The following is a 24082-nucleotide window of genomic DNA, read 5'->3' on the forward strand; positions in this document are numbered from 1 at the left end:
GGAAACACACATAGAGAAGTATAGACGCAAAGCAAGCAGGTCACCGTAGTAGCGCAGTCTGCAGATATGCAGTGCTAGCAGGACAATAATGAGTGAGGAAACAAATTTCTACAGTTGTTTTCAACCTGCCGTATCGTTACACGTATAATACTCAGATCGATTGATCTGCTGAGTGTTCACTAAAGATGTTTAGGCGAGCTGACACGCATCACGCCGTTATCAAGCACCATCGAATAGATGTGTAAAGTTAAAGGCTGGAAGCATATATAGACGGTGGCAACTGCTCAGATCGTCTGCGTGGAGGCTGGTGACCAGAAATAAGATGTTGTTGGTCGATAAGTAGTGAGGAGTTGCTATACGAGCTGGTCAAGGATGTCTGTATGCGGGAGGGGAGCCACTATGGATTTGGCAGCAGAACGAGTCAGGGGAAATAAGGACATAAGATTTGCTCATCAAAAATCAGCTGGGATAGATAGAAAAAAACTGTAAAATTACATACCATAGTTGAGCTTCCTTGGAGCCATTTGTGTTCTCGAGAACTCTTATGTGGGTGGCATCTGAGATCTGAACGCCGGTCCGAGATGTTAGGTTTTGAACTCCGCCAGGATTGGACCGCGTCAACACGGTCATGTGACGGACACCAACCTCTCTAATACTTTTGATGATAAAACATTAATGTGGCCAGGCTCAGCACAGCTTGCGCATGCCAATTTCCTTACGGCTTTTATCCTCGCATTCCTGCAACACGACAGGAGGAAATGTCACTCATGGTCAAATTTCGCTACACTGGTAGTATTATACTGTTCGCCTCCGAATAGGAAACAGTGCCGTGATGTTTATGTGACAAGTCTCGCACCAACCTAGTGATCCGTCTTAATAGCATGATGCATGCCAACATCGAAAGATATGATAGCTTTCTCTCAAGCCTGCGTGCACCATCGTCCAGCACATGGACCGAAGCTCAGGAATCCGCGAGTATCTTCACAGATCTTAAGTTTGACGCAAGGCTCAGGTTTACTCTGCTAGGTTTTGCTCGAGCCCTACACATACATCACTGCCAACACGGGGAAAAAGACCACAGAAAAGCTTGTTCAAGCCTTCAACCTCTGGCTTAATGTTCCTAAGGACAAGCTTGCGGTCATTATCCGTGTTGTCGGTCTTTTCCATAATGCCGGTCTCTTGTACGTCTTTCCAAGAGTTATCAGACTAATTTCAACACCAACTAATCTTCATATCTACAGGGTAGACGACATTGAAGACGACTCTCAACTGAGACGTGGAATTACAGGCATGTCTGCTATTGGCGATACCCGTAAAGGGGTCATTGATCTCTTCCAGTCGCGCATAAAGTATATGGCATCCCCCGTACCATCAATGCCGCCAATTACGTCTACTTTCTAGCATATCAGGAGTTGTCGTCTCTGAGGCCCAAAGTGCAGCGTCGCGCTTGTGATTCTAGTGCAGGTTCAGACAGTGGGCTCAGGGACGACAGTTTCACCGCCGAAAACCCCGATTTCTCTAAACGCCTCATTTCCGATCGCGACCTGGACCTTGTAGTGAATGGTATGCCATCTGTCGCCATTGTTTCATAGACAGTCCTGACATAAAGATGAGGATAGCCGAGCTCATATCATCCCACCGTGGACAGGGATTAGGACATCCTCTGGCGTGATACCCTCCGCTGTCCCACAGAAGATGAGTATGTGCAGATGGTAAAAGACAGTAGGTCGTCGTCATTGTCTATAAGAAACCATTTTGAACATGGCTACTCAGAAACAGGCAGTCATCTGAGGGCTACTGCCAAACTCATGATGGCATGTGCTACGACGAACACGAACGTGTGAGTCTCAAATGGAGTCTTTTGATTTTTTGCGGATTGAATGACTCCCGTCCTAGTGACTATGTCCCTTTGTCCAATCCTCATTGGGATTTATTACCAAATACGCGATGATTACATGAATCTCCAGAGCGATGAGGTTGGTCTCCAATCTAATTTTTTGGAGACGTGACCTGAATATCCTCTCAGTACACAGGCACAAAGGGGTTTGCAGAAGATTTATCTGAAGGGAAATTCTCTTTCCCTGTTGTTCACGGCATCCTCGACCAGCCTGAAAACCAACTAATCATAGGTGAGTTCAAATATGTCGACTGCCACCTCATTTGATTTCAATGATATTGTTAGATGTCCTACAAAAACGTCCCGAGACTCCTACCCTCAAGCATCGCGCTATCGAGTATCTCAGAGACACCACCAAGTCGTTTGATTACACCCTAGCAGTGCTCCACAAGTTGGAGCAACAAGCCAGGGGAGAAGTTGAGAGACTCGGCGGAAACCCGATATTATCCGCGCTTTTGGACAAGCTTCATGTCGATGCATGAAACATCATGCCCTTCTTGTGTACTGTATTGTCATGGCTTACTGGCTTAGTCGATCCTCCCAAATGTCCAGATCATATGTGCCCGTTACTGCCAGTGGTAGTATGTACGATCTGAAAACTCGGTGACCTCAAATATTTCATTGCACTTTAGTTCTCAAATGTTCACAGGCTGCGGAGGATATCGTATGGCCAAAAATTAACATCGCTGTGTCATACTGCTCCAGATCCGTCAAAAGACTGTAAGCATCTACTCCAAGGAAACTGCTGTTCGATCTATGTCACATATACAAATCATACACAATGTTCATGCCCTCCCCTATCGACATGTATATATGATACACACGCATGCTTCTACTTGACGTCTATGGGATGGGTAATTGGACTGCTGTGTTCGATCACTGCGACGTCTTCTGTCTTTTCTCCGGATCCAGAGTCCTCAGTACTCCCGTTCCTTTTCCTTTCCTTCCTCTCAACCATCCATGGTCCTGCACCGCTAAGGTCGCATCCCCCTTCACCCTTACAAGTGCACGTGCCTCCCAGTATTTCTGGTAGATTCTCGGCATCTATCACATCAAGTAGAACCTCTCTATAGTTCGAACCGAGAATGTCGACCTTCTCTACAGTCTCTTTTGCCAGCCAGGGCTTAATGATTCCCCAAATAAAGGTAAACGAGGATGGCGCATTGATTATTAAAAGTTGACCCATTCTAAGACCATCAATGAATCGATGGGACTAAAATGACGCTATAGGACGCACGTTTCGGGAAAATAATCCTGTGATATCTGGAATGAGGCCTGTGCCAATGATTTCACTTGCCAAAACTGTGATAACCTGAACGAACATCAGCTGATTGGCAGCTGGAAAGCGCCAACGACGAACCCAAACCCTTTGAGGTCCACAATTACGATCGATTGGTGAATACGCTTCCCTGCAGCACGCGATGCAGCTGGAAGTACTTCACGGGTAAGGGAATCGGCATTTACAACAATAGCCTCCCAGTGCCTCTCCGGCGTGACATGCTTGTACAACTTCGGAAGGTTTAGCCCGCCAAAGAATTGGATGTTCACCGGTCGGCCTTTCTGCAAGGTAAGAATGTACCGATAACCATAGGTCAAGAACAGCATCAAGCACACCTTGTCTGTCTAAGATGGCCATCATGATTGCTGTTATTAGAATTCTCTGCAAAAGTTCTAGTGGAGAACTTGCCTTATGGAAATACATAGACCAGGACTTGAATATTTCTTCCCGCTCAGGGTACTATAGGATAACGGAAAGTTTCCTTTAACAATTTAGAAGGAAAGGAAGGACGTACATCATAAGGATCTAGTCTGGCATATAACGCGTCTATCCCGTCACCTCCGACGGTTTTCCGCCATTGTTGACAATTCTGCAACATTTTCTTTGATTCAGTCAAATTGAACTTGCGTGCGCGAAGAAACCGACTGTAATGTGCACATCATGATACGGTATTAGTCGAGTCAGGGCAGTGATGCTACATATGCCGAGAGCGGGGAAAGGGCTTACAGTAAAGTTGCGTCATCCGTCCCAACAGAGTCCCCTTCTCGAATGATTTCTTCATCAAATACTTGTTTGCGGAACACCTCCAACGTCTCCTTCTCTTCTGGCGTGAGTGACATTACTGTCATTGTACGACCGGAGTATGCCACAGATGAGGTATAAACTCGGAGACAAGTGGTATATACCAGAGAGAAGCCCGCGAGTCGTCTTCACATTACCGCATCGACAAAGCAACCGAAGTCCCAGGCTATTGATGGAAACCTGATGAAAACTCACGATGACTCAGAAGCTAAACGTTTCAATTATTGGCAGGCCTTCATATGCACACCACCATAGCCTCCGCTTGCTCTTTTCACGGGATTCTTGGTATACAAAACACCGTGACTTATGCTTTGGAGCCATCGAAAAAGTTCTGGAGGGTTTATGCCGGTGCCTCCACACGCTCTAGTCAATCGCAAACAATTCCCCATATGACCTATTCAACTTCAACGGATGTCCTTTTACACAAAAGGAGCGTCGATGACATGAAGTGACTTATATACAATGGAATGAAATGAGTGTTGTAGTCGTAAAGACTATGTCGCGTTTCGGGCAGGAACGATATATTCATAGACCAACTTCTTCGGGTCTTGGAGACTGAACTGGTGATGTCCCTTCTTAGCGCGGGCCTTGCCTGGCAGCAGCAGCTAGAATTCTAAGATTGCAGGTGGAGGCAGCGACAAGATACTTTGAAGTAGTAGTCCTCCGGGCAAGCGAGAGCACTATTGCTATGCAGAAGTTGGTCCGGAGTAGTGGCAAGGTCTACACCATACTATCCGGGGACCGTAATCGTGCCTTCAGGATAGCAACACGTACACCTACGTGGATACAGCGACAGTATGTGAAGTTGCGAAAGCCAGCTTGTAAATAGTAAATACGTAAGCAGACGTCTAGTGCTAGTAATAATACACCTTCATTTTCCTCTCAACACTCGATCTCACCTAGATTATAGCCCATCACACCCACGTGTAGCTTTATTTCAGCACACGTAGAAATCAGACCAAAGCGAAATCTAAGCACCTATATCCTGAATTTCCCTTATCACAATGTCGAAATTTGCGCCTCACCGTCGGTCAAACAACAACCCAAGAGCGAACTCCGCAACCGTTTGTCAGAAGTGCCTCGGTACAGGTGTGTGTTCTCATTTGGATGTTGTTGCAAAAGCAACTTGGACCGAACGAAATCATGCAGGACATTTCATATTTGAATGCAAGTCCACGCGTCCATACGTATCCCGTCCCTCGCGGACAGAATTACTTGAAAATCCAAAGTTACTTGCGAAGCTGAAGGCAGAGGGAAAACCTTCAGTTGAAGTGCCGGAGGAATTTAAAACAAAGTACGGTGACCGACGACCTGACTTATACGATTGAATTTGACTGACGCCCTGTTCTGTCACTTAGGAGTGGAACGGCAAACCGAATTCTAGAGTCAAAGGAGCAGGAACGACTGGCACTGGAGGAATCCAAAGGAAAATCCAAGGAGGAAGACGGCAGAGCTCGCAAGAAAGCCAGAAGGTTGTTTATAATTCACTTATTGTGTCTGCGTGGGCTGATTGTCATCTTAAACAGGTCTTCGAGATCCTCCTCAGACAATTCGGACTCGGACTCGGAATCAGATTCAGATTCAGGGTCTAGCTCTGAATCATCTGCCAGCTCTACGTCAAGTTCAGATGCCTCACGTTTGATTTCCAGAGATCGCGGCAGGAAACGACCAAAGCGGCAAGATTCATCTTCAATTCGTTCAGCATCTTCATCTCGTAGTAGATCTAGAGACTGAAAAATGATCATCCACCGACATAGTTTGTCTGTGCTTTTATTCGGAGCCTGTATTTATGTAGGGAACAAAATGTATGTAATGAAGCATGAGTGATCAATCGCAAACACCCACGAGACCAGTGACCCTCGTATTCATCAACAGTGCAACGATGAGGCTGAAATGCACACAAGATCAGCAAGTATGAGCAAGTACATATAAATACTCACCCGTAAAGCCCCAGGACCTCCGCAAAGATCAGGATGAGGATCATGGACACGAATATTCGTTGCTCGTGAACATATGCCCGCACGCACTGCAACCAGTAGTGAGATTCATGCATACATTCATAGTAGTTCAAAAGGCCCACCGAATCGCCGACGAGGCCAATAGCATAGCCCGCAGCAATGCCAGTCATTCCACAAGAAATGCCTGCTCCCAGATGAATGAAGCCTGCAGCTAGGGGATAGTCTTTCGATGGGTTCACTACGGACCAGTCAAATCACGCAAATGTCATGTAGGAGTGGATACTGACAATTTCCTGCGATGAGAACCGATACGACTAATCCATACACCGCAATGATTCCTGCCATAACCACAGGCACCAGAGACTATATTCTGCTACGTGAATTAAAAGAAACTTGTTAGAGGGCCGCACTCGCCTTCATGATCAGTTCAGGTTTGAACGTCCCCAGGCCTGCAATAGCAATTCCAGCCTTTGCCGTTCCAAACGCAGCACCAAGCGCTGTATTTGAGTGCATCAGATAACATTTGAGAACTCAGAGCCATGGCGTACTGCTGAAAATCATCTACGGAGGACTGTTATGATGAACTGAACACGGGACTCCGACTGCGATGACTTACAGCTGAAGCGACACCTGCAAAGCCGAAAAATGGCGCATATGGTGGGCAGAGTTCTGCTGGCATTTCAAGGAATGTCGTATATAGGTGGTCACTAGATGAGCGAAAAAAAAATCTGCGCAAACCAAGTACTTGGACTTGACAAAGGGCTACGCAGGCGAAGTACAAGGAGCTCGTATCACGTGACAATTCGCATGCTATTATTCAGATGATATATTCAGAGTTCAAATAGCAAGTCAATTTCAGACCGATATTTGCAAGGACTGGCTATCTACGTGGTCTTTAATGTTTTCATTAGGAATACGATCTCTATCGTATGCATGCAATGATAAGTACGAGCAAAAGTCAAGTCTAAGAAAGCAAAAGTAGGTGCCAGAGTCCAAACTACTTCTTTTTGACGGACTTGATACGAATTTGTTCATTACCAATGAAAACACCCTAAGCATGCATCAGTCTCCTCTTTCCCTACAATTTATGGTTGAAGATATGCTCACCTTGCCTTTGTATGGTTCAGGTGGACGCCATTTCCGTATCCTTGCAGCAAAAAGACCAAGCAAGTGCTTGTCCGTGCAAAAGAGTGTGATCTTCGTCGGAGAAGGCACGTCTGCCTTGATATGGGCAGGAATTGGCACGTAGACGTTATGAGAATGCCCCAGCTTCATATTGAGCCTCTGGCCATTGCCACCATTTGTCGTTCCTCTCGGGTCTTCCTCCAACGCAGCTCTGTACCCAACACCAACAAGATATATGGGAACAGTGAAACCCTCCGTCATTCCGACGACCGCGTTATTTATGAGCGTCCGTGTAAGACCCCACATTGACCGCTGCTTCTTTACCTCTGCATCTTCTACAGCTATTGTCAGCACATTTTCTTGCGGATACGCGAGCTTCATGTATGATTCCAGTGGGACAGACGTTGAGCCAAGAGGTCCCTTGACTTGGAGCGAAGTTTGAGATTGGGTGATAGTGACATTAGGTGGAATTGGGATGGGAGTTTTTCCGATATGAGATATGTGCACGCATGCGCGAGCAGATGAGCTGAAGTGTCGTAGAGTCTTGCTCAACGCCGCTTGGCGTGGTATCATGACTTCTGGTTGCAACTTGTCTTTTACATAATTTAAGTTTTGACGGCCACGGAACCTATATAATCAACTTGCTTACATTCCTTATCTGGGTATACACGTATAGGGCAAATGTGCATGATTCCCAAGCTCTGCAAGTTGTCCTATCGAGTTTTAGGCAACACACGTAGCACGCTGTGACACGCCAGAAGATGACAGCCTGTGCTTGGCTTGGATCACATGCAACGAGATAAGAGCACGGTTTATCCTGGTCTATCCCAGGAATTTTTGTCCTCTTATCTCCAATTGCAGCCAATGACAGTACGCTCTCAGCTTCATTTGAGATGACTATATATATTCGGCAGAATGTACTCCAACCCCGCGCTCCAGTTTTCTCCTTCAGATAAAATGGCCAAGTATAATGATACCGGCATTGTCACTGAGTCTATCAGTGTCAATAGTCAGGATGGCATCTCCCCCGTTCACCAAGAAGATAATATTCTCCTCCAGAAGCTTGGTTACAAGAGCCAATTTAAACGAGAATTCTCGGTATCAGGATTTCTTTTTTGCTTGCGCAGACCTGACTTTGTGACCCAGCTGCTAGAGACGATCTCATTCTCGATGGCTATCATGGCAGCATCTTGTGGAGTCACTACCGGATATTCCTATCCTTTGCTTTCAGGTCAGTGATACTCGGGGACATGATGTATGAAAGCAGGAATCTGATTGCTATCCTTAGGAGGCCATTTTGCCATGGTATGGGCATGGCCCATAGCGTGCGCATTCGTCTTGTGTGTTGCTGCCTCGATGGCAGAGCTGGCTTCTTCCATGCCGTAAGTCTTTCTGATCACCATTGAATCATGTCTATGTAATGAACGACCTCCTACGGTAGAACAAGCGCTGGGTTGTACTATTTTTCAGCGAAGATGGCTTCGAAGGAACGCTCCGCTCTTGCGTCTTGGATAACCGGATGGAGTAACATCACAGGGCAAGTAACGTTGATTTGCTCCATTGACTTCAGTTGGTTTGTGTACATTTTCGGCGTTCATTAATGACAAATTCATGCATGCCTTGTAGCACGGAACTCATCACTACAGCAATAGCAATGAGCACGGACGGCGCAGTGGTCTTGGGGTCGGGTGCAACATTTGGCATACTGATGGTCTCGTGACAAATCCACCATTTTTCTCTCTTGCTAATGAAACATCCAATCCAGGGTATCCACCTCACACAAGCGATTTTCTGCTCAGCCGGGACTCGTATTCTCGCCCGAATGACAGTTGTGACTATGGTACTCATCCGTGAGTTGAAAGAGTAGGCGCTAAGTTGGTTTGGGCTCACAGCGTACTACGCAGTAACTACATCGATTGGGGCAACTATCTCCTTACTCGTTTGCTCCGGCGATCAGAGAGCCTCGTCGATAGATGCGTGGACAAAGTTCGAGAACAATACCGGATGGAGCAATAGTAAGTGTGCCATGTCTACAAATACGTTTCTGCAACTGACAATGTTCAGATGTCTGGGCTTTCATTCTTGCTTTTACATCACCAATGTGGTCATTGACAGGCTGTGAGTAGCGTAGTATACTTCGAGAAGCACATACCTAACCATGTCTATCCAGATGACTCTGCTGCGCATATCGCTGAGGAAACCGCAGGAGCTGCACGCGCAGCACCTATTGCAATTTTAGTTGGGGTCCTAGGAACCGAGATCCTGGGCTGGCTTTATTTCATCGGTGCTTCTTATGCTACCAACTCGGTTCCAGACATCTTGCAGTCGAAATTAGCGCTTCCTCTTGGTCAAGTATTTTTGAATGTCATGGGGAAGAAAGGCGCCCTGACCCTTTGGTGCTCTATCATAGTGTTGCAGGAAAGTGCGCTTACAACCAAGATCATGCTTGGATAACTGACTCCCGGACAGTACCTTTGCGGATGCTCACAAGCTGTCGATGCCTCACGTGTCATTTTCGCGTTTTCTCGGGACAACGCTCTGCCTGGCTCGCGATGGTGGAAACGCATCAATCACACGACGGGGAGTCCAGTTAATGCTGTGTGGTTTGCGATGGTGCTCTCTGCCATTTGTGGGACATTAGTATTTTCTACAGCAGCATTTAATTCATTGGCTTCGTACGTCGAGCGATCTTCTCAAGTCATTATACTAATATCGTTGCTTTGAAGGGCGTCTGTAATAGGTTTATACATCTCATACGTGACGCCTATCTACTGTCGTGTTACCTGGGGAAAGGACAAGCTACAGCCCGGCCCATTCAATCTCGGTTGGTGGTCTTTTCCGATCGGCTGGATAGGTATCTCCTGGGTAGCATTCATGGTCGTCATGCTGCTCTTTCCATATACACAGACAGCAAACGTGCAAACCATGAGTGAGTGCTCTTTATAGTTACAAGATCTTGACTTATCACAAGATGTAGATTACTCGATAGTGATCGTCATGGCCGTCTTTATATTTGCTGGAGGATCATGGATATTCTCCGCGAGACATTGGTTCACAGGACCCGTTCCGAATATCGACTGGCAGAGCGATTCATCGTCGTACTCGGAGAAACATAACACGGAGTGAAATAGTCTGAGGATATAATTATACTAGGCTACCTGGTTATATCCGATCTTCATTCCGGACCAGCAAATAGCTTGTAGTCGTGTAATCTTATGACGGAGGGCATCGGTGACATCATATTCTCAAGATTCCTGGAAGATAAAGCTTTCACTTTGGCACGATTCGATGTGTTGTGAAACGCTCTTGAAAAATTGATTTGCATAATTGAAAGCCACGGACTGCATACATCCACTCGTCTACATTTCGAATACATTTATGTGCCACATCAGGGAGGTTGTATACAACATATACAAACCGCGGGTGAAACAAGGAACAAAGTGGAAACTACTGATATTATCCAGTGTGATTGAGGCTTGTCGCATACTTCCACATAGCTTCCATCAATATTGTCCCAACATTGACAGCGTATGTAACTAGCCAAAGCACTGTGATGGCGCAGCAGATCATGCTTTGAGAAGCAAAGCCTGCTATCAACATCGCTGGGGGGAATGCATGAGAGACCAGAGAAAGCCTTAATTGATGGAACAACTCACCAAACATGAAACAATGCAGGGACAAAGTGACGAAGAATATAGGCGTGACTATCGACAACAGGTAGGACAAGACGAAGCAGCCGCCTTGCTCAAGTTGCTGATCATATTTAGGTCAGCTGGGGTAATCGGTATGGCAAGAATAAGACTTACTTCTTGAATCCAGCAGCAATCGGCGTGCAGCCAATGCATCATGCTCAACCCAGATGTCAACATCGCGATCATGGTGAGCATGAGCAATATAAAGAGCAGACAATAGGGAACGGGTGACATGTAGTTGAAGTATGACACAGGAGAACCTGTGCTGATGAAAACACCGCTTATAGCGAGGAGGACACTCACCTTTATGAGAGCATATCAACGTCGGCTTCAGTCCGCGATGGGCATGGAGTTGGATAGCTTACCGTGGTGATAGTGCAGGCTAGGATAGAGCACAACCTGTTCCTAACGGTTTCGAAGGCTTGCTCTGATTGCAGTGACTTCCAATGATCATCAATATCTGGACATCTGAGTGCCAAAAAACAGAGTACCCTCATTAAGAGGGATGTGCAATGAAGGGCTTCAGGGAGGGATTGTTCCTCAGCAGATGCTGCATCGTCAGCAGTCACATATGACTGGAAAGGTTGGTGTAATTGAGCCATATGGCAAGGATTCTTAAGTTTTGGAAGCGCACCTGAGTGGAATATAATGAGGCCATGGCGTGAAACAGATGAGTGAAGAGAGACCGATGCTCATACTGAGAACAGGGAGATGCTGTTATAAAGAAATGACAGATAATGCAGTGATGCGATTAACCTTATGTAATATTATCTGAGGACATCATTGCACAGGAAGTTAGTAGGACTGCATGGCTTCAAGCTTGGCTTCGGAGTGACATAACTTCCTTTTGCACCTGGATCTATCATTTTTCTACTTGGAATTCCTGGCTTAGCTAATCAGATTACTTATCCCCCTTTACTTACTTTACTTGGGCCCTAGCGAGCGAGATCATGCCAACTGGACTCTGCGAGTGTATTACAGTGATGCAGTTATTTCAACTAATCTACATTCTTCTTAGTCTCTCCAGGAGTCTTTTGGCCATTGTGGGACAAGTGATGTGACTTCGGGTGAGAATTAATGTTCCTGTCATATTCATTCTAACACCCTGACACAGTATATTATTGGTGGTCCGAGTTCCTATCATGTTTGGGTCCTCCCTTCAGCTCCAAGTTCATATGGGATGTGTATCCTACTGCTAAAGTTGGGTTTAATATAAGAACTATGTTTGTATCCTTAGCATTTTCTAAGTATGCTATTTTGATATGTAGTGCTTTCTGCTCAACAGCCACTAGGCTCACAGTATTTGGCTCATAACCTTTCTCAATCACGGATGCCTTGATATAAGGTTGGCAGTTCATTCAAAACTAACAAATAATCTCACACTCATCAATATCTCTAGCTATATCTGCAAGGTCACAAAGCTTTTGAAGGTAGTCTCTGACCAAGAAGTTACCATCTTGCTTGCAGTTCAGGAATTTCTGACATTGTGCATATGGAAATTAGGTGGGAACACATAATCAAATAATTGATTGAAAAACTCTGTAAAGTGAATATTTCTTTTGAAGATCAAGGACATCCCACTCAAAGAACCTATAGGCTTAGCCTCCAAGGTATTTGCCTAGCATACAAAGGGACTGGCTAGTGGTAAGTCTAGCACAACCCTTCCATCTCTAACTTCTCTAACTCACCTTTTGAATGTGATAGCATTAGCTTCACCCTAATAAGTGAAAGAGGCTTATTCTGAATAAAGTTCTACTAATACTTTGACACATTTAATTTAGCTCTGTATTCATGATGAATGAGATGCTTCGCTCATTTGGTTTTTGGTGAGTTGCTATCATGATCTGACTCAGACTCTAATACTAAGAAGTCTATCCCAAAATCATCTTAAGGGTTATTAGTCTTGCTCAGGCAAGATTTTTAGTCTTTCCTGCTTAGTCTAGCTTCTGCCTTGTATTCTGTTGAGAAGTGGTCATTATCATCTGGTTACAACAATAAATCTGAGTCACTAGATCTCAGGTATCCAGTAGGTACTCCTATCATTACTCACTTCATGGAGCTCTTGGCCAGTAGTATGGACAATGCTTATTGGAATCTGGTACTCTCAACTGGCTTGTGTCTGAGTGATGTTTGATTCTTCCTAGAATTATGTTTTATCTTATCAGATCTTGGTCTCAGTGGGATCCCAGGGGTCCTGTAGCTTTCTTATAGGAGCATGGTGTGCTTACTGGGTGTAAGCTTTCAAAATTTCATAGCTGGTACTATAAGGTGGTAGGATGGCCCTGCTTGGAGAAGCAGATGGTGGAGGGTGAGTCAGTACAAGAAGTTTGACATCATCAGATATACTCAGGAACCATAAGATGTTTTAATATTATCAGGGGTCTTTGAGAATTGGCACATATGCAGCATTACAATGATCAAATGAATAACAGCAGTGTTACTAGCATGTATATAATGGACAATTCCTATAATATATTTCACCATCAAATACAAACTGTGAGCCTTTGTTGATGTAGCTGCAACATTATTTGCAAATAAAACAATCTACATGATAATTTTTACCTTCACAGGCAACCTAAACGAATAACTTTAATTTTCATCCATCCAAAAGCAACTGGAACACTTACCTCCCCCACTACATATACAATGAGGCTATATCTTTCACACAGCTTATGGTGAAGAGGCTTAATCACTACTAGTATGTTACACACTTTATTTAGCTTAGCAGAGGTGTCTTTTATTGACTGGCAGAGCTAGTGAATAATGAAATGTGCCTCCTGAGGCTTGCATTCACTGAGTGCAACTTAGCAAAGCTCGGAATGGAAAATCTATCTTGGTAAGCAAGAACTCACCTGTCTCTATATAATATATATACCTATATGAACAAAATCCTGCAGGGCATCCCAATACATCTGTGGATGAATTTCAGTAAGATGGAGAAGGATACTGTTAATAACGTGCTCAAGGGTTGGATCCAAAGGGCTTGGCTTCAGCTCGTGCGCTGCGCCCCTTACCCGAGTATGTGCCCCTAACTTCCGAGGGCTGTTGGACGATGTCCAAAGGTTGTCGGACGAGTCCGGAGTCCGATGTCCGATGTGTGGGAATTCCGGCGGACGTTCGGGAATGAGGGATAAGACTAATCTGGACAATGTCCAAACTAGAAAGGAAACAGCGGAGGACTACCAGAGGTAGAGGCGGAGGTGAGAAGTCTATAGGAATCGATCCTAAGACTAGCGGAGGACGACGAGAGGAGAAACTCAAGTTGGACGGAGAAGGGAATGAGCAGAGTCTAAGATAATATTCGAACTGAGGAAGTACAAAGATTCTACAGGGTTTATATACTACTGAGGACTTAACAGAGAATCAGTCTGCGCAGTCCGAAGCTATGCGAGGCTGTGGACAGAGCGTATAGAAAAGTCAAACACTAGTCTATCGGAAAATAGTAAATGAAGACGGAGATGAAGAATAGGAAAATAAGGGTGGAGATGAAACGAGGTATGGAAAATGAGTATAGTCTAACTGGAGAAGGAATGTACAAAGGGATAAGGCACGGAAGTTAGACGCGGGTCAGATCCGGACGATGGATAGAAGTCGGCCGGATCCGGAAGTCCGGAAATGATGTGTGTGGTTGGTCCGGGTCCGGAATGCGGGATATGACAGTATCCCCCCCTTAGGGCCGAGCCCACGAGGCTTCTGATCTGGAAGTCTGGACCGGACTTCTATGAATGCGGGATGATGGGCGGAGCTCGTAAAAATAGAACTGGACATATAAGTAGGCCGGGGCGCCCATGAGACGTCTAAAACTTTCCCCCTAACTCCAATTACTGTACAACATGTCTAACTCCACTTCCGGCAACTCAAAGTCCGCCCGGCAACTCCTTCAAGAGAGGCAGGCCGAAATGGCAGCCGAAATTGCGTGACTCGAGGCGGACGCTCGGAGAGAGGCGGAGGAAGAGGAATGCAAGTGCAAGGAGGTGGAAGAGGAACGGAAACGGATGGAGGAACAGAAGTGGAAGGATATCGAGGAGACTCGGAAAAGGTTGGCTGAGCGCGAGCAGGAGCATTTGGCAAAGGTTAGGATGGGCAATGCGTCAGAGGTGAGTCGGATGAAGTTTTTTGTGTTTTTCCAGAGTTTAACAACATGTTAGTCCTCCGGTCCGGCGGATCCGGAGGTCACGTGTGAGATGTGCGTACTTAGGCGCAAGATTTGCACCTGGGCAGTAGCGTCTAAGATGCCTAGGGTGAGTCTTCTGTTTTGTCCGGATCTGGATGTTTACTGATGATTTCCGAAAGATCAGGACTTGCGACCAGTGTCGCGCGTCCAAGGAGAAATGTGTCGGCAGAAATACGCCTGTCAAGGCGCCGGCCGGCAAAGGCAAAGGCAAGAAATGCACACGTCCGGAGGGATCTCCAAGCCCCAAGGGCAAAGGAAAAAGACGTCAGCGCAGTCCGGAGGACATCGACGACGATGTGGAAATAGTGTCCAATCCCCGGACGGTCATTGGGGAGGATCAAGACTGGGCGGAGTACGACGTCCAGGCCTGGGTCGCAGCCGCCAACAACATTGTGGCAGAACTGGCCCGGACCAATGGGCTGATGGAGAGGAGTGTTGCAGCGGCGGAAGGAAGCAGGGCTGTGATGGACCGGGTGAGTGAAAACATGCTCTGGTTCATGGAGGAGCAGAGGGTGTTTCAGGCTCTCTTCATGGAGAGTCTGAGGAACGGTTTCCGGATGCATGTGGAGGATGCTCCGGAGGAGGAAAATGAGGAGGAGGCGGAAAAGGAGGCTGGCGGATCCGGCGGAGACATGGAGATGGATTCTTAGGTCGTTGGATCTGAAGTCTGGATGTCGGACGCCTAAATAATGTACATATATGCATGTCCTTTTTTACTCTTTGTTAGAAGTTGGTCCCGGCTTATCCGGATATGCCGAGTGGAAATCCGATAGAAGTTCCGGCGCATTTCCGAGTTCGGTTGTGAGTATCCAAGAAGTTTCTTTGTCTGTTCCCTCGTATCTGGTCCAACGTACTAAGTATAATAGTTGGCAGTGACGTCTCCTGCGGTCAATCTTGGAGTCCAGAATTTCGGAGATTTTGTATTCCGGTTCTCCGTCGACTAATACCGGAGGCAGAGGAGGTTGGATGTGATTCGGAATGGTGTTAGGAGTTGCGGGTTCTAACTGAGAGACATGGAATACGGGGTGCACGGATCACATAGCGTCCAGAAGACGGATGGTGAAGGAGTGGGTGCTGGGACAAGCGATGATGTCGAATGGTCTGAGATTCTTTTCTGAGAGCTTTTTCGATGGTCGGGTCGAACGGAAATATTTTGCTTTGACGAAAACTTGATCTCTGACTTTGAAGTCCGGAGCGGGTTTCCGTCGAGCATCCGCGGGTCCCTGATATCGTTCTTGGGCATGGGACATTTCTTCTCGGAGGAATTGATGGAGCTCATTTAGATCTATAGCATAATCCTGGGCACGGGCGGAGGAGAGATCACGCTCCAGATGTATGGAAATGTTAGGGTGATATCCCTTATTAGCGAAGAACGGTGAAACTCCGGTAGTAGCACTAGGAGCATTGTTGTATGCGAATTCGGCTAAGGGTAACAGTTCCGACCAATTATCCTGCTGATAGTTGCAGTAGATCCGGAGGTATTGTTCTAGGGTTTGGTTAGCTCGCTCGGTCTGTCCATCACCTTCTGGATGATATCTGGAAGTGAAGTGGAGGATCATGTCAAGTGCTTTTCCGAGCGACCGGAAAAAGTGGGAAACAAATTCCGTACCGCGATCAGAAGTGACATGGGATGGAACTCCGTGCTTGGAAAACACATGGAGAAGGAATAACCGGGCGAGGTCCGGAGAGGTGATGGTGTCATAGGTTGGGATGAATATGGATTGCTTGGATAGTCGATCTATGACTACCAGGATGGCTGTGAAGCCGGAGGAATCGGGGAGTTGTTCGATGAAGTCCATGGATATAGAATTCCACGGCTTTTCGGGGATGGGGAGTTGTTTCAACAGTCCATATGGTTTGTGTCTCAGAACTTTAGCTCGGGCACAGGTTGTACAAGACTTGACATAGTCCTTGACATATGCGCGGATTCCGGTGAAGGTACAACAATTCAGATGGTGAGTCTGAACAATGTTGGGTCTTGCAGAACCTAGCTGCTATTCGACCCTAAAGGGTTTCTGGACCAGGCTCAAGGCTCAGAGGAGAGGAAATGTCATAAAAACTGCTCAAGACTCAGACAGACTCATACTGGTAACTGGTGAAAAGATAACTTGATTATGTAAGCTACAAAGTGCCAACATAAGGTAAGGTAAAGACAGTCTCTCCAAGCCTAGCCAGAAATGAATCCCTACACCGGGCCAAGTATATTCCCGACGGATAATTTCCAGGGTCCAGTTCTGACCGAAATGTCCGGATAGGGGGTGGTCATGTGTATTCCGGAGTACTTGGAGACGGAGGTCATTGGATTCAGGAACGTATATATGGTTGTCACAACGGAGGAAACCACTATCGTCCACTGTCCATCTCGGGTCCGGCGGATCCGGAAGATGACTGGAAGCGATAGGGTCGTGGGGGAGGGCGGACAGAATGTCCTTATGAAGTTGCTCGACATCCATTAGTACAGCTGCCCGGAGCACCGGAATTGCTAGGTGTGATGCCCGGAGGGACAAAGTGAGCTGTTCTGTGGTAAATATCGGCCGGAGGTTGTGTGGATTAACTTGAGTGTAGTCCTTATCCCCCTCTTTGGGGTAGACGTCCCAACATCTAGTTAGGCAGTCAGGCTTAGCTCCGAGTTTTCCGGGTCGGAAACAGATAATGAGGTTGAACTGATGGAGGTATTCCGACCAGCGGGCCTGGCGGCGGGTGAGGAGTTTTGTCGTAGCGAAGTACTCAAGGTTCTTGTGGTCCGTGACGACGTCTATCGGCTCAGCAGAGCCTTCAAGGTAGTGTTGCCAGGACCGGAAAGCTTCATAGATAGCTAAAAGTTCCTTATCATGGGTATCGTAGTTGAGTTCCGGAGCCGAAAGGGTTCGGGAGTAAAAGGCAACTGGGCAGAGCTCCTGGTCCGGACATACTATAGAAAGTATTCCGGCAATAGCATAGTCAGAAGCGTCCGTCTCAACGACGATAGGAACATCCGGCATCCAGTGCATAAGCACCGGAGTGGTAGTGAAGGCTTTCTTGAGAGTTTTGAAAGATTTCTGGCAATCCTCGGAGAAATTCCAGGGAGCATCCTTGCGAGTGAGCCGCGTAAGCGGAACTACAATATCTGAGTAGTTAAAGATGAAATGACAATAGAAATTGGCGAATCCGAGAAACAATTGAATATCCTTAACTTTCCGGGGTTCCGGCCAGTCACAGATAGTCTGGACTTTGTCCGAAGACATGGTAAGGCCGGCCGGAGATAGGAGGTAGCCAAAGTATTCTACGGAGTCGGAATGGAATTCGCACTTCTCCGGTTTAGCATATAGACGATGCTTCCGGAGGCGTCAGAGGACTTCAAGGACGTGTTGTTTATGGGATGCAAGGTCTGTGGAATAAATGAGGATGTCATTGAGATACACAATAACACATATGTCAAGCATATTGGCAAAGATGGTGTTGACAAAGTGTTGGAAAGCCGCCGGAGCATTGGTGAGACCCTCGGGCATAACCAACCATTCATACGAGCCATAGCGCGTCCGGAAAGCAGTTTTCCACTCATCTCCTTCTGCCATCCGGACTAGATGGTAAGCAGACCGGAGGTCGATTTTAGTGTAAACTTTAGCGCGGCTCGGAGAATTGAGAAGGTCGGAAATGAGGGGAAGAGGGTAGCGGTCTTTTTTTGTGATTTTATTTAGTCCTCGGAAATCTATGCAGAGGCGTAGGGAGCCGACCTTCTTTTTGACAAACAGGACAGGGGCTCCGTGCAGAGAGGACGAGGAACGAAGGAGTCCGGTCGCAATATTCTCATCAAGGAATTTGCGAAGAGCTACAAGCTCGACCGGAGAAAGGGAATAGATGGTGCCAAGGGGCAGAGCTGCTCCTTCTTCCAAATCGATCTTAAGATCGTAGGGATGATGGGGAGGGAGCTGTCCGGCTTTGCTTTCATCAAAGACATCCGCGTACTCGTGATATCCCGAAGGGATTCCGGATAGGTTAGGAGGTTCGGAGGAGAGTGTAGCGGAGCGGAGATTGACACCAGTGGGTCGGACAAAAATACTGAACTGGACCAATCCCTCTAATTTACAGGCCCGGCAAAAGGCAACTGCATTGATCAGGGAAATATTGGGAACAGTTTTATCAGCAGATGAACTTGGCAAGGTTATGGAAGGGATTTCCGCCAGAGCCAGCGGAAGTGAGGTCGGAGGGGTCGGAGGCACTCCATGAGGAATCGGACGGAAAACGATGCTGCCCTTTACCCAGTCAATCAACGGATTGTGTTGGGTGAGCCAGCTATATCCTAGAATGATGGAACAGGATGAGTCCAACGGAGTGACATAAAATGTTTCGGAGGTAACCACGCCGGTCGGAAACCGGATCGGTAAATCTACTGCCTCGGTAATAGTGGCATTAGAAGTACCATCAAACAGATGGAGCGGAAGCGGAGGAATTGCATAGGTCGGAATGTTATTTTCTCGGATTAGCTTGCTTTCTATAAAACAATGGGAGGAACCACAATCTACTAGAGCTGGGAACAGAGAGATATCGGGAAAAGTAGAAATAGAGATATTTGGCATAAGCGAGTTCAGATCGGAAAGAGAAACAGCATTGAGACATAGCTCCATTGCGCGGGTTGAGTCAATGCAACCCTCGTCCCGCGCGGAGTCAAGAGGGTCGCGGACTAATTTTTTGTCTCTTCCGAGACCTCTGGTTTGGCTTCCGGAGTCACCGTGCTAGCACGACCTTTGGCCGCACAGGAAGTGGACTTTAGGCAGTCCCGGGCAGTATGACCGGGTCCGCCGCAGAAAAGGCAGAGCTTCTTTTCCATGCGCCTCTGGCGCTCCTTGGAGGTGAGTTTACCGTCTTTTCCGAGCTTGGACGTCAAGTCCGGAAGTTTGGCGGAGGAGGAAGCCGAAGCATTTCCGGACCTTCCACCGGAATACTCTTTCCAGTCGGAGGTCGGAGCCGATTGCTTGGCAGGAGGGGCGGATGCGGAGGGTTTGGTTTCACGGGAGACTTCTCCCTTGCGTTCCCAGTATCGGGCGTCGATAGTCTGGGCGAGGGTTTTGTATTGGGACAGAGTGGTGGGTTTTCCTTGACGACTGATTTCGTCTTTGATGCGAGCCGGAAGTCCGTTGTAGAACTGACGGCGCAAAGCTCCGTTGCCCCAACCGCGGACTTGGGAAGCGAGCCGTTGGAACTCTACAACATACTTGTTGATGCACTGTCTGTCACGCATATAGAGCTGTTCCAGCTGCATTTCCGCATCTCCGACCGGGTCATGAGGTCCGAAGTTAGTTTGGAGTTCTAACATGAACTCGGAGTAGTCATCCATCCATTCCGGACGATCCGTAAGATCATCCGCAAGGAGGTCCGGTTCAAACCATTCAAGGGCCATGCCCTTGAGGTATGATTGCGCGAAGTTGACCTTAGCGCGGCCGGTGCGGAAAGACTTTGGCTTAGCTTGGAAGTTAAGCTCACATTGGACAAAGAACGCCCGGAGCTTCCAGGGCTCAGTGCCATCGAAGGTGTCCGGTTCTCGGACTTTGATTTTAGAGTCGTCAGGGACGGCAGATCGGCAGTTGTTATGCGCCGGGTTATTGATTGCCTGAGAGAGGTGGAGGAAGACCAGGTCTTGTGGACTGAGACCTTCGTTTTCATCGTCAGTCGGGTCTTCCGGAGGTTCATCGTCTGGGTCACCTCCCCCGTCATCCGGCGGATCTCCGCCCAGAGTATCTTCGTTTTCCGGAAGGAATCCGGCTGGTGTGCGAGTTGGGGTTTCTGGGTGTGGACAATTCATGAGTTGAGAGATGCTGGATGCAGTGCCCTGCGCGACACTGTGAGAAGCTAGTGAATGCATCGACTATGGGAGTAGAGTCGCGTCGGGCGGTTACTAAGCCTGCCGCGCGGAGGTTTGTCTGAGTGGTTGTAGGTGCCATAAATGTAAGTATACTCGGTAAGGTGTGAGTTCGAATATACTGTTAAGAACGTGCTCAAGGGTCGGATCCAAAGGGCTTGGCTTCAGCTCGTGCGCTGCGCCCCTTACCCGAGTATGTGCCCCTAACTTCCGAGGGCTGTTGGACGATGTCCAAAGGTTGTCGGACGAGTCCGGAGTCCGATGTCCGATGTGTGGGAATTCCGGCGGACGTTCGGGAATGAGGGATAAGACTAATCTGGACAATGTCCAAACTAGAAAGGAAACAGCGGAGGACTACCAGAGGTAGAGGCGGAGGTGAGAAGTCTATAGGAATCGATCCTAAGACTAGCGGAGGACGACGAGAGGAGAAACTCAAGTTGGACGGAGAAGGGAATGAGCAGAGTCTAAGATAATATTCGAACTGAGGAAGTACAAAGATTCTACAGGGTTTATATACTACTGAGGACTTAACAGAGAATCAGTCTGCGCAGTCCGAAGCTATGCGAGGCTGTGGACAGAGCGTATAGAAAAGTCAAACACTAGTCTATCGGAAAATAGTAAATGAAGACGGAGATGAAGAATAGGAAAATAAGGGTGGAGATGAAACGAGGTATGGAAAATGAGTATAGTCTAACTGGAGAAGGAATGTACAAAGGGATAAGGCACGGAAGTTAGACGCGGGTCAGATCCGGACGATGGATAGAAGTCGGCCGGATCCGGAAGTCCGGAAATGATGTGTGTGGTTGGTCCGGGTCCGGAATGCGGGATATGACAGATACATTGGTCACTTATCTATAATTCTTCGTTACATGCAAGAGATAAGCCCTCATCATATATATAACTATCTTGCATGTAAAAGGTGTCACTCAAACTAATTTATATAGGAGCTCCTCTCTAGCATAGCTTAAGTCTTGAGTTTTGACAGTGACCTCTGCCTTGGAAAAAACACCTTACATGATGGCAAACTGTTTAGTTGAAGTGGTAAAAATAGAAATTAGATCTGGTATCATTGTTGGAAAGTACCCTAGTAGGAGAAAAGTCTTAGATAGGTTGGGATGCCAAATTTTGCAGAGGAACTATACAGAGCTGTAGTTGTCAGATATGACCTTAATTACATGGCTACTGCCATAGTGGCATTTGCTTAAATTGTGGTTACTACTACTTACCCAAAATAGATAATGCACCCTATAAGGAGCTCACCCCTAACACTAGCATGTTTTTAGGAATTTTGTAACTCAGCTACATTTATTTCACATTTTTGGTCCACTGTGGGAATTTCCCTAGAACATTCTGCATTTTTGTATTTTTAGCCTTAATTTTCCCACTTTACCTAAAATAGATTATTTCTCATATTAGGGCCTTCCTCCATTATTCCTACACTCCACATTTTCGCATTTTTAGTCACCCCACTATACCTAAAACATCACCTATTTTGGGAATCTCCACAATATCAATTATTCCCACACCCTCCCTACCTCACTGCAGCTTCACCACCACATCACAATAGCCCTCCCTTTATATACAAGTAGTAGTTTAGTATATATGTATCCTCTAGAGGCCATTCAACATGTGGTAGGGTAAAGAACACTTTTATATTTTTACCCCTTTCATAGTGAAGTGTTCTGGGACATTCAGTAGTTCACTTCCCACCAACCTGCTAATGATACAGGACTCCTAAAAGGCATATAGAGACCAGTGCAGACATATGTGCACTGGCAGAGAGTGACTTTGACTTGGTAGTATAGGGTAGCCTTAACCTTATAAGGGATATAGACCTCAGCCTGGTAAGGAATAGAGGCCTTAGCCCATGTTTTACATCCACCCATAGTCCAAAACCAACCTAATGGTACATTAATCCATGATTATATTTACATATCAGACCATTTCCGCATTGTACCACCTTTATTTACATATAACTTTACATACCTAACTTGGTAGCACATCAGCTAGGTTCTGCATGACAGCACTTAACACAATAATTAAGCACTAGCAGTACATATCATTCAGTAGCTTGTTTTCTGGACATTCCAGTAGCAAACTCCCATTACCCTATAGTTAGTAGCCATTGGCAATCAGTATCTGTTTACCACCTGCATCATATCTGTTATCGCCTCACTCTACATCCATTTCTATTGTCCTTCATCTCTATTGTCATCTGAACCCCTTGTGCATCAGCCACTTCGCAGCTGCATCTTTCCTATGTCTTCAGCTTTTAGCTACCGCTACATTCCCGCACTACATGTGTACACCCACCGCTTTCCTGTGCTTCGCATCAGCTGACAAGCGGCACCTTCTGCGCTTATATCTAGACCTTTGCTGCACTAGCTTCTCATTTAGGGTCAAACACACTTGTCCTCCAAGTACAGCAGACTAGGCAGTGCACAACCTACAACATAAAGATATCAGTTTGGAGTCTATAGCACCACTCTAAGTTGTAAATCTATAATGTACTCAGGTAAGGGGCACAGCATATAAGCTGAAGTCAAGCCCTTCTGATCTGACCCTTTGAGCATGTTCTTAACAGTATTATATGTATATAGTCAATGTTTTTGATGGTTGAAGCAACCTGAACTTGATATCCCTCACTAATACTAGATCAAAGTCAATGCATGTTTAATATATGCTCAGTATCAGTATATTCATCCTTAGTGCATGACACATAGGCCATTGTACCTATCATTAGTGTTTAAAAACTACTATCATTTGGAATATGTGATACTAATACAACAATTAGCTATGTAGGTATAATTTGGGTATAATGCATAGTCATTTGAGCATGAGGTGGTCAAGTAATGGTAAACTTATTCTCTATATTGATTCAGGTATAAATATATAATATGAACCATGAGCCAAACTAAGGAAGCCAAATGGGAGTCATTGGAATAGACAATTTTCAAACCTTGCAGCACTCACATTCTCAATCACATCACACCATAGCTCATAGCAAGTCTCCTATTATTGTTCTCCAGGAGACTAATACCATGTATTTATTTCATATAAACTAGTTCTTATCTAGTATTAGTGAGGGATATCAAACTTCTGGTTGCTTCAACCATCACATATTATTGACTACATCATTCATCACCTTCATGAGAGGCTCACAAGTATATGAGTGGACACCTGCATCAGGATCCCTGGATTTCCATGATTTGGCTGAGTTGTCTGATAGCAGGCCCACCAGGCAAATCAAACAAATCAGCTCATCAGATTTTGTCTGATTTCATACATGTGTTATCTGAAATCAGACCAATCAGTTCTAT

General features: G+C 46.3%; 7 protein-coding genes across 7 annotated transcripts; 3 read left to right on the plus strand and 4 right to left on the minus strand.

Annotated features, from left to right (window-relative positions):
• Positions 1–655: 655 nt before the first annotated feature.
• On the plus strand, positions 656–2466 carry F5147DRAFT_709461 (isoprenoid synthase domain-containing protein). The gene is made up of 8 exons (XM_041438199.1): positions 656–971; positions 1027–1181; positions 1242–1288; positions 1339–1556; positions 1656–1782; positions 1897–1976; positions 2027–2129; positions 2183–2466. The coding sequence occupies exons 1-8, from the start codon at positions 882–884 to the stop codon at positions 2377–2379; spliced, it is 1017 nt and encodes a 338-aa protein (XP_041289668.1). The 5' UTR covers positions 656–881; the 3' UTR covers positions 2380–2466.
• A 100-nt stretch (positions 2467–2566) lies between these two features.
• F5147DRAFT_709462 (CRAL-TRIO domain-containing protein) lies at positions 2567–4206 on the minus strand. The gene is made up of 7 exons (XM_041438200.1): positions 3903–4206; positions 3691–3820; positions 3581–3635; positions 3512–3520; positions 3258–3453; positions 3135–3209; positions 2567–3084 (listed from the first exon to the last, which is right to left on the minus strand). The coding sequence occupies exons 1-7, from the start codon at positions 4022–4024 to the stop codon at positions 2730–2732; spliced, it is 942 nt and encodes a 313-aa protein (XP_041289669.1). The 5' UTR covers positions 4025–4206; the 3' UTR covers positions 2567–2729.
• Positions 4207–4853: 647 nt separating this feature from the next.
• On the plus strand, positions 4854–5730 carry F5147DRAFT_616641 (zinc knuckle-domain-containing protein). Its single transcript, XM_041432546.1, has 4 exons — positions 4854–5066; positions 5127–5271; positions 5336–5449; positions 5504–5730. The coding sequence occupies exons 1-4, from the start codon at positions 4982–4984 to the stop codon at positions 5709–5711; spliced, it is 552 nt and encodes a 183-aa protein (XP_041289670.1). The 5' UTR covers positions 4854–4981; the 3' UTR covers positions 5712–5730.
• F5147DRAFT_709470 (uncharacterized protein) lies at positions 5731–6701 on the minus strand. Its single transcript, XM_041438201.1, has 7 exons — positions 6552–6701; positions 6484–6496; positions 6350–6432; positions 6223–6298; positions 6058–6173; positions 5918–6003; positions 5731–5865 (listed from the first exon to the last, which is right to left on the minus strand). Exons 1-7 carry the CDS (start codon positions 6612–6614, stop codon positions 5805–5807), a joined length of 498 nt encoding a protein of 165 aa, XP_041289671.1. The 5' UTR covers positions 6615–6701; the 3' UTR covers positions 5731–5804.
• A 231-nt stretch (positions 6702–6932) lies between these two features.
• Positions 6933–7633, minus strand: F5147DRAFT_747027 (ribosomal protein L6, alpha-beta domain-containing protein; the record flags this gene model as incomplete). Its single annotated transcript, XM_041439903.1, has 2 exons — positions 6933–6986; positions 7043–7633. 2 exons carry the CDS (start codon positions 7631–7633, stop codon positions 6933–6935), a joined length of 645 nt encoding a protein of 214 aa, XP_041289672.1.
• Positions 7634–7776: 143 nt separating this feature from the next.
• F5147DRAFT_616646 (amino acid transporter) lies at positions 7777–10340 on the plus strand. The gene is made up of 12 exons (XM_041432547.1): positions 7777–8158; positions 8207–8291; positions 8349–8442; positions 8502–8633; positions 8687–8771; positions 8826–8910; positions 8965–9075; positions 9125–9178; positions 9231–9478; positions 9530–9735; positions 9787–9989; positions 10038–10340. The coding sequence occupies exons 1-12, from the start codon at positions 7976–7978 to the stop codon at positions 10184–10186; spliced, it is 1635 nt and encodes a 544-aa protein (XP_041289673.1). The 5' UTR covers positions 7777–7975; the 3' UTR covers positions 10187–10340.
• A 176-nt stretch (positions 10341–10516) lies between these two features.
• On the minus strand, positions 10517–11410 carry F5147DRAFT_776752 (uncharacterized protein; the record flags this gene model as incomplete). The annotated part of the gene is made up of 6 exons (XM_041441890.1): positions 10517–10662; positions 10717–10813; positions 10867–11055; positions 11118–11192; positions 11244–11327; positions 11387–11410. The coding sequence occupies 6 exons, from the start codon at positions 11408–11410 to the stop codon at positions 10517–10519; spliced, it is 615 nt and encodes a 204-aa protein (XP_041289674.1).
• Positions 11411–24082: the final 12672 nt, after the last annotated feature.

Source organism: Suillus discolor (genome assembly GCF_016758755.1).
Source record: "Suillus discolor strain FC423 chromosome Unknown F5147scaffold_52, whole genome shotgun sequence".
Lineage (NCBI taxonomy): Eukaryota > Fungi > Basidiomycota > Agaricomycetes > Boletales > Suillaceae > Suillus > Suillus discolor.

Excerpts from the sequence above, each read along its gene's own strand:
- F5147DRAFT_709461 (XM_041438199.1), top strand. The coding sequence starts at position 882 with ATGATGCATGCCAACATCGAAAGATATGATAGCTTTCTCTCAAGCCTG. Across the intron at positions 1,182-1,241 it reads TTCCATAATGCCGGTCTCTT|GGTAGACGACATTGAAGACG; the intron begins GTACGTCTTTCC and ends TCATATCTACAG. Across the intron at positions 2,130-2,182 it reads TGAAAACCAACTAATCATAG|ATGTCCTACAAAAACGTCCC; the intron begins GTGAGTTCAAAT and ends TGATATTGTTAG.
- F5147DRAFT_709462 (XM_041438200.1), bottom strand. The coding sequence starts at position 4,024 with ATGACAGTAATGTCACTCACGCCAGAAGAGAAGGAGACGTTGGAGGTG. Across the intron at positions 3,636-3,690 it reads CCAGACTAGATCCTTATGAT|TACCCTGAGCGGGAAGAAAT; the intron begins GTACGTCCTTCC and ends GTTATCCTATAG. Across the intron at positions 3,085-3,134 it reads CAGGATTATTTTCCCGAAAC|AATGGGTCAACTTTTAATAA; the intron begins GTGCGTCCTATA and ends TGATGGTCTTAG.
- F5147DRAFT_616641 (XM_041432546.1), top strand. The coding sequence starts at position 4,982 with ATGTCGAAATTTGCGCCTCACCGTCGGTCAAACAACAACCCAAGAGCG. Across the intron at positions 5,272-5,335 it reads CCGGAGGAATTTAAAACAAA|GAGTGGAACGGCAAACCGAA; the intron begins GTACGGTGACCG and ends TCTGTCACTTAG. Across the intron at positions 5,450-5,503 it reads GCTCGCAAGAAAGCCAGAAG|GTCTTCGAGATCCTCCTCAG; the intron begins GTTGTTTATAAT and ends CATCTTAAACAG.
- F5147DRAFT_709470 (XM_041438201.1), bottom strand. The coding sequence starts at position 6,614 with ATGCCAGCAGAACTCTGCCCACCATATGCGCCATTTTTCGGCTTTGCA. Across the intron at positions 6,004-6,057 it reads TTGGCCTCGTCGGCGATTCG|TGCGTGCGGGCATATGTTCA; the intron begins GTGGGCCTTTTG and ends TACTGGTTGCAG. Across the intron at positions 5,866-5,917 it reads GAGGTCCTGGGGCTTTACGG|CCTCATCGTTGCACTGTTGA; the intron begins GTGAGTATTTAT and ends TGTGCATTTCAG.
- F5147DRAFT_616646 (XM_041432547.1), top strand. The coding sequence starts at position 7,976 with ATGTACTCCAACCCCGCGCTCCAGTTTTCTCCTTCAGATAAAATGGCC. Across the intron at positions 8,159-8,206 it reads AATTTAAACGAGAATTCTCG|CTGCTAGAGACGATCTCATT; the intron begins GTATCAGGATTT and ends TTTGTGACCCAG. Across the intron at positions 8,292-8,348 it reads TTCCTATCCTTTGCTTTCAG|GAGGCCATTTTGCCATGGTA; the intron begins GTCAGTGATACT and ends TGCTATCCTTAG.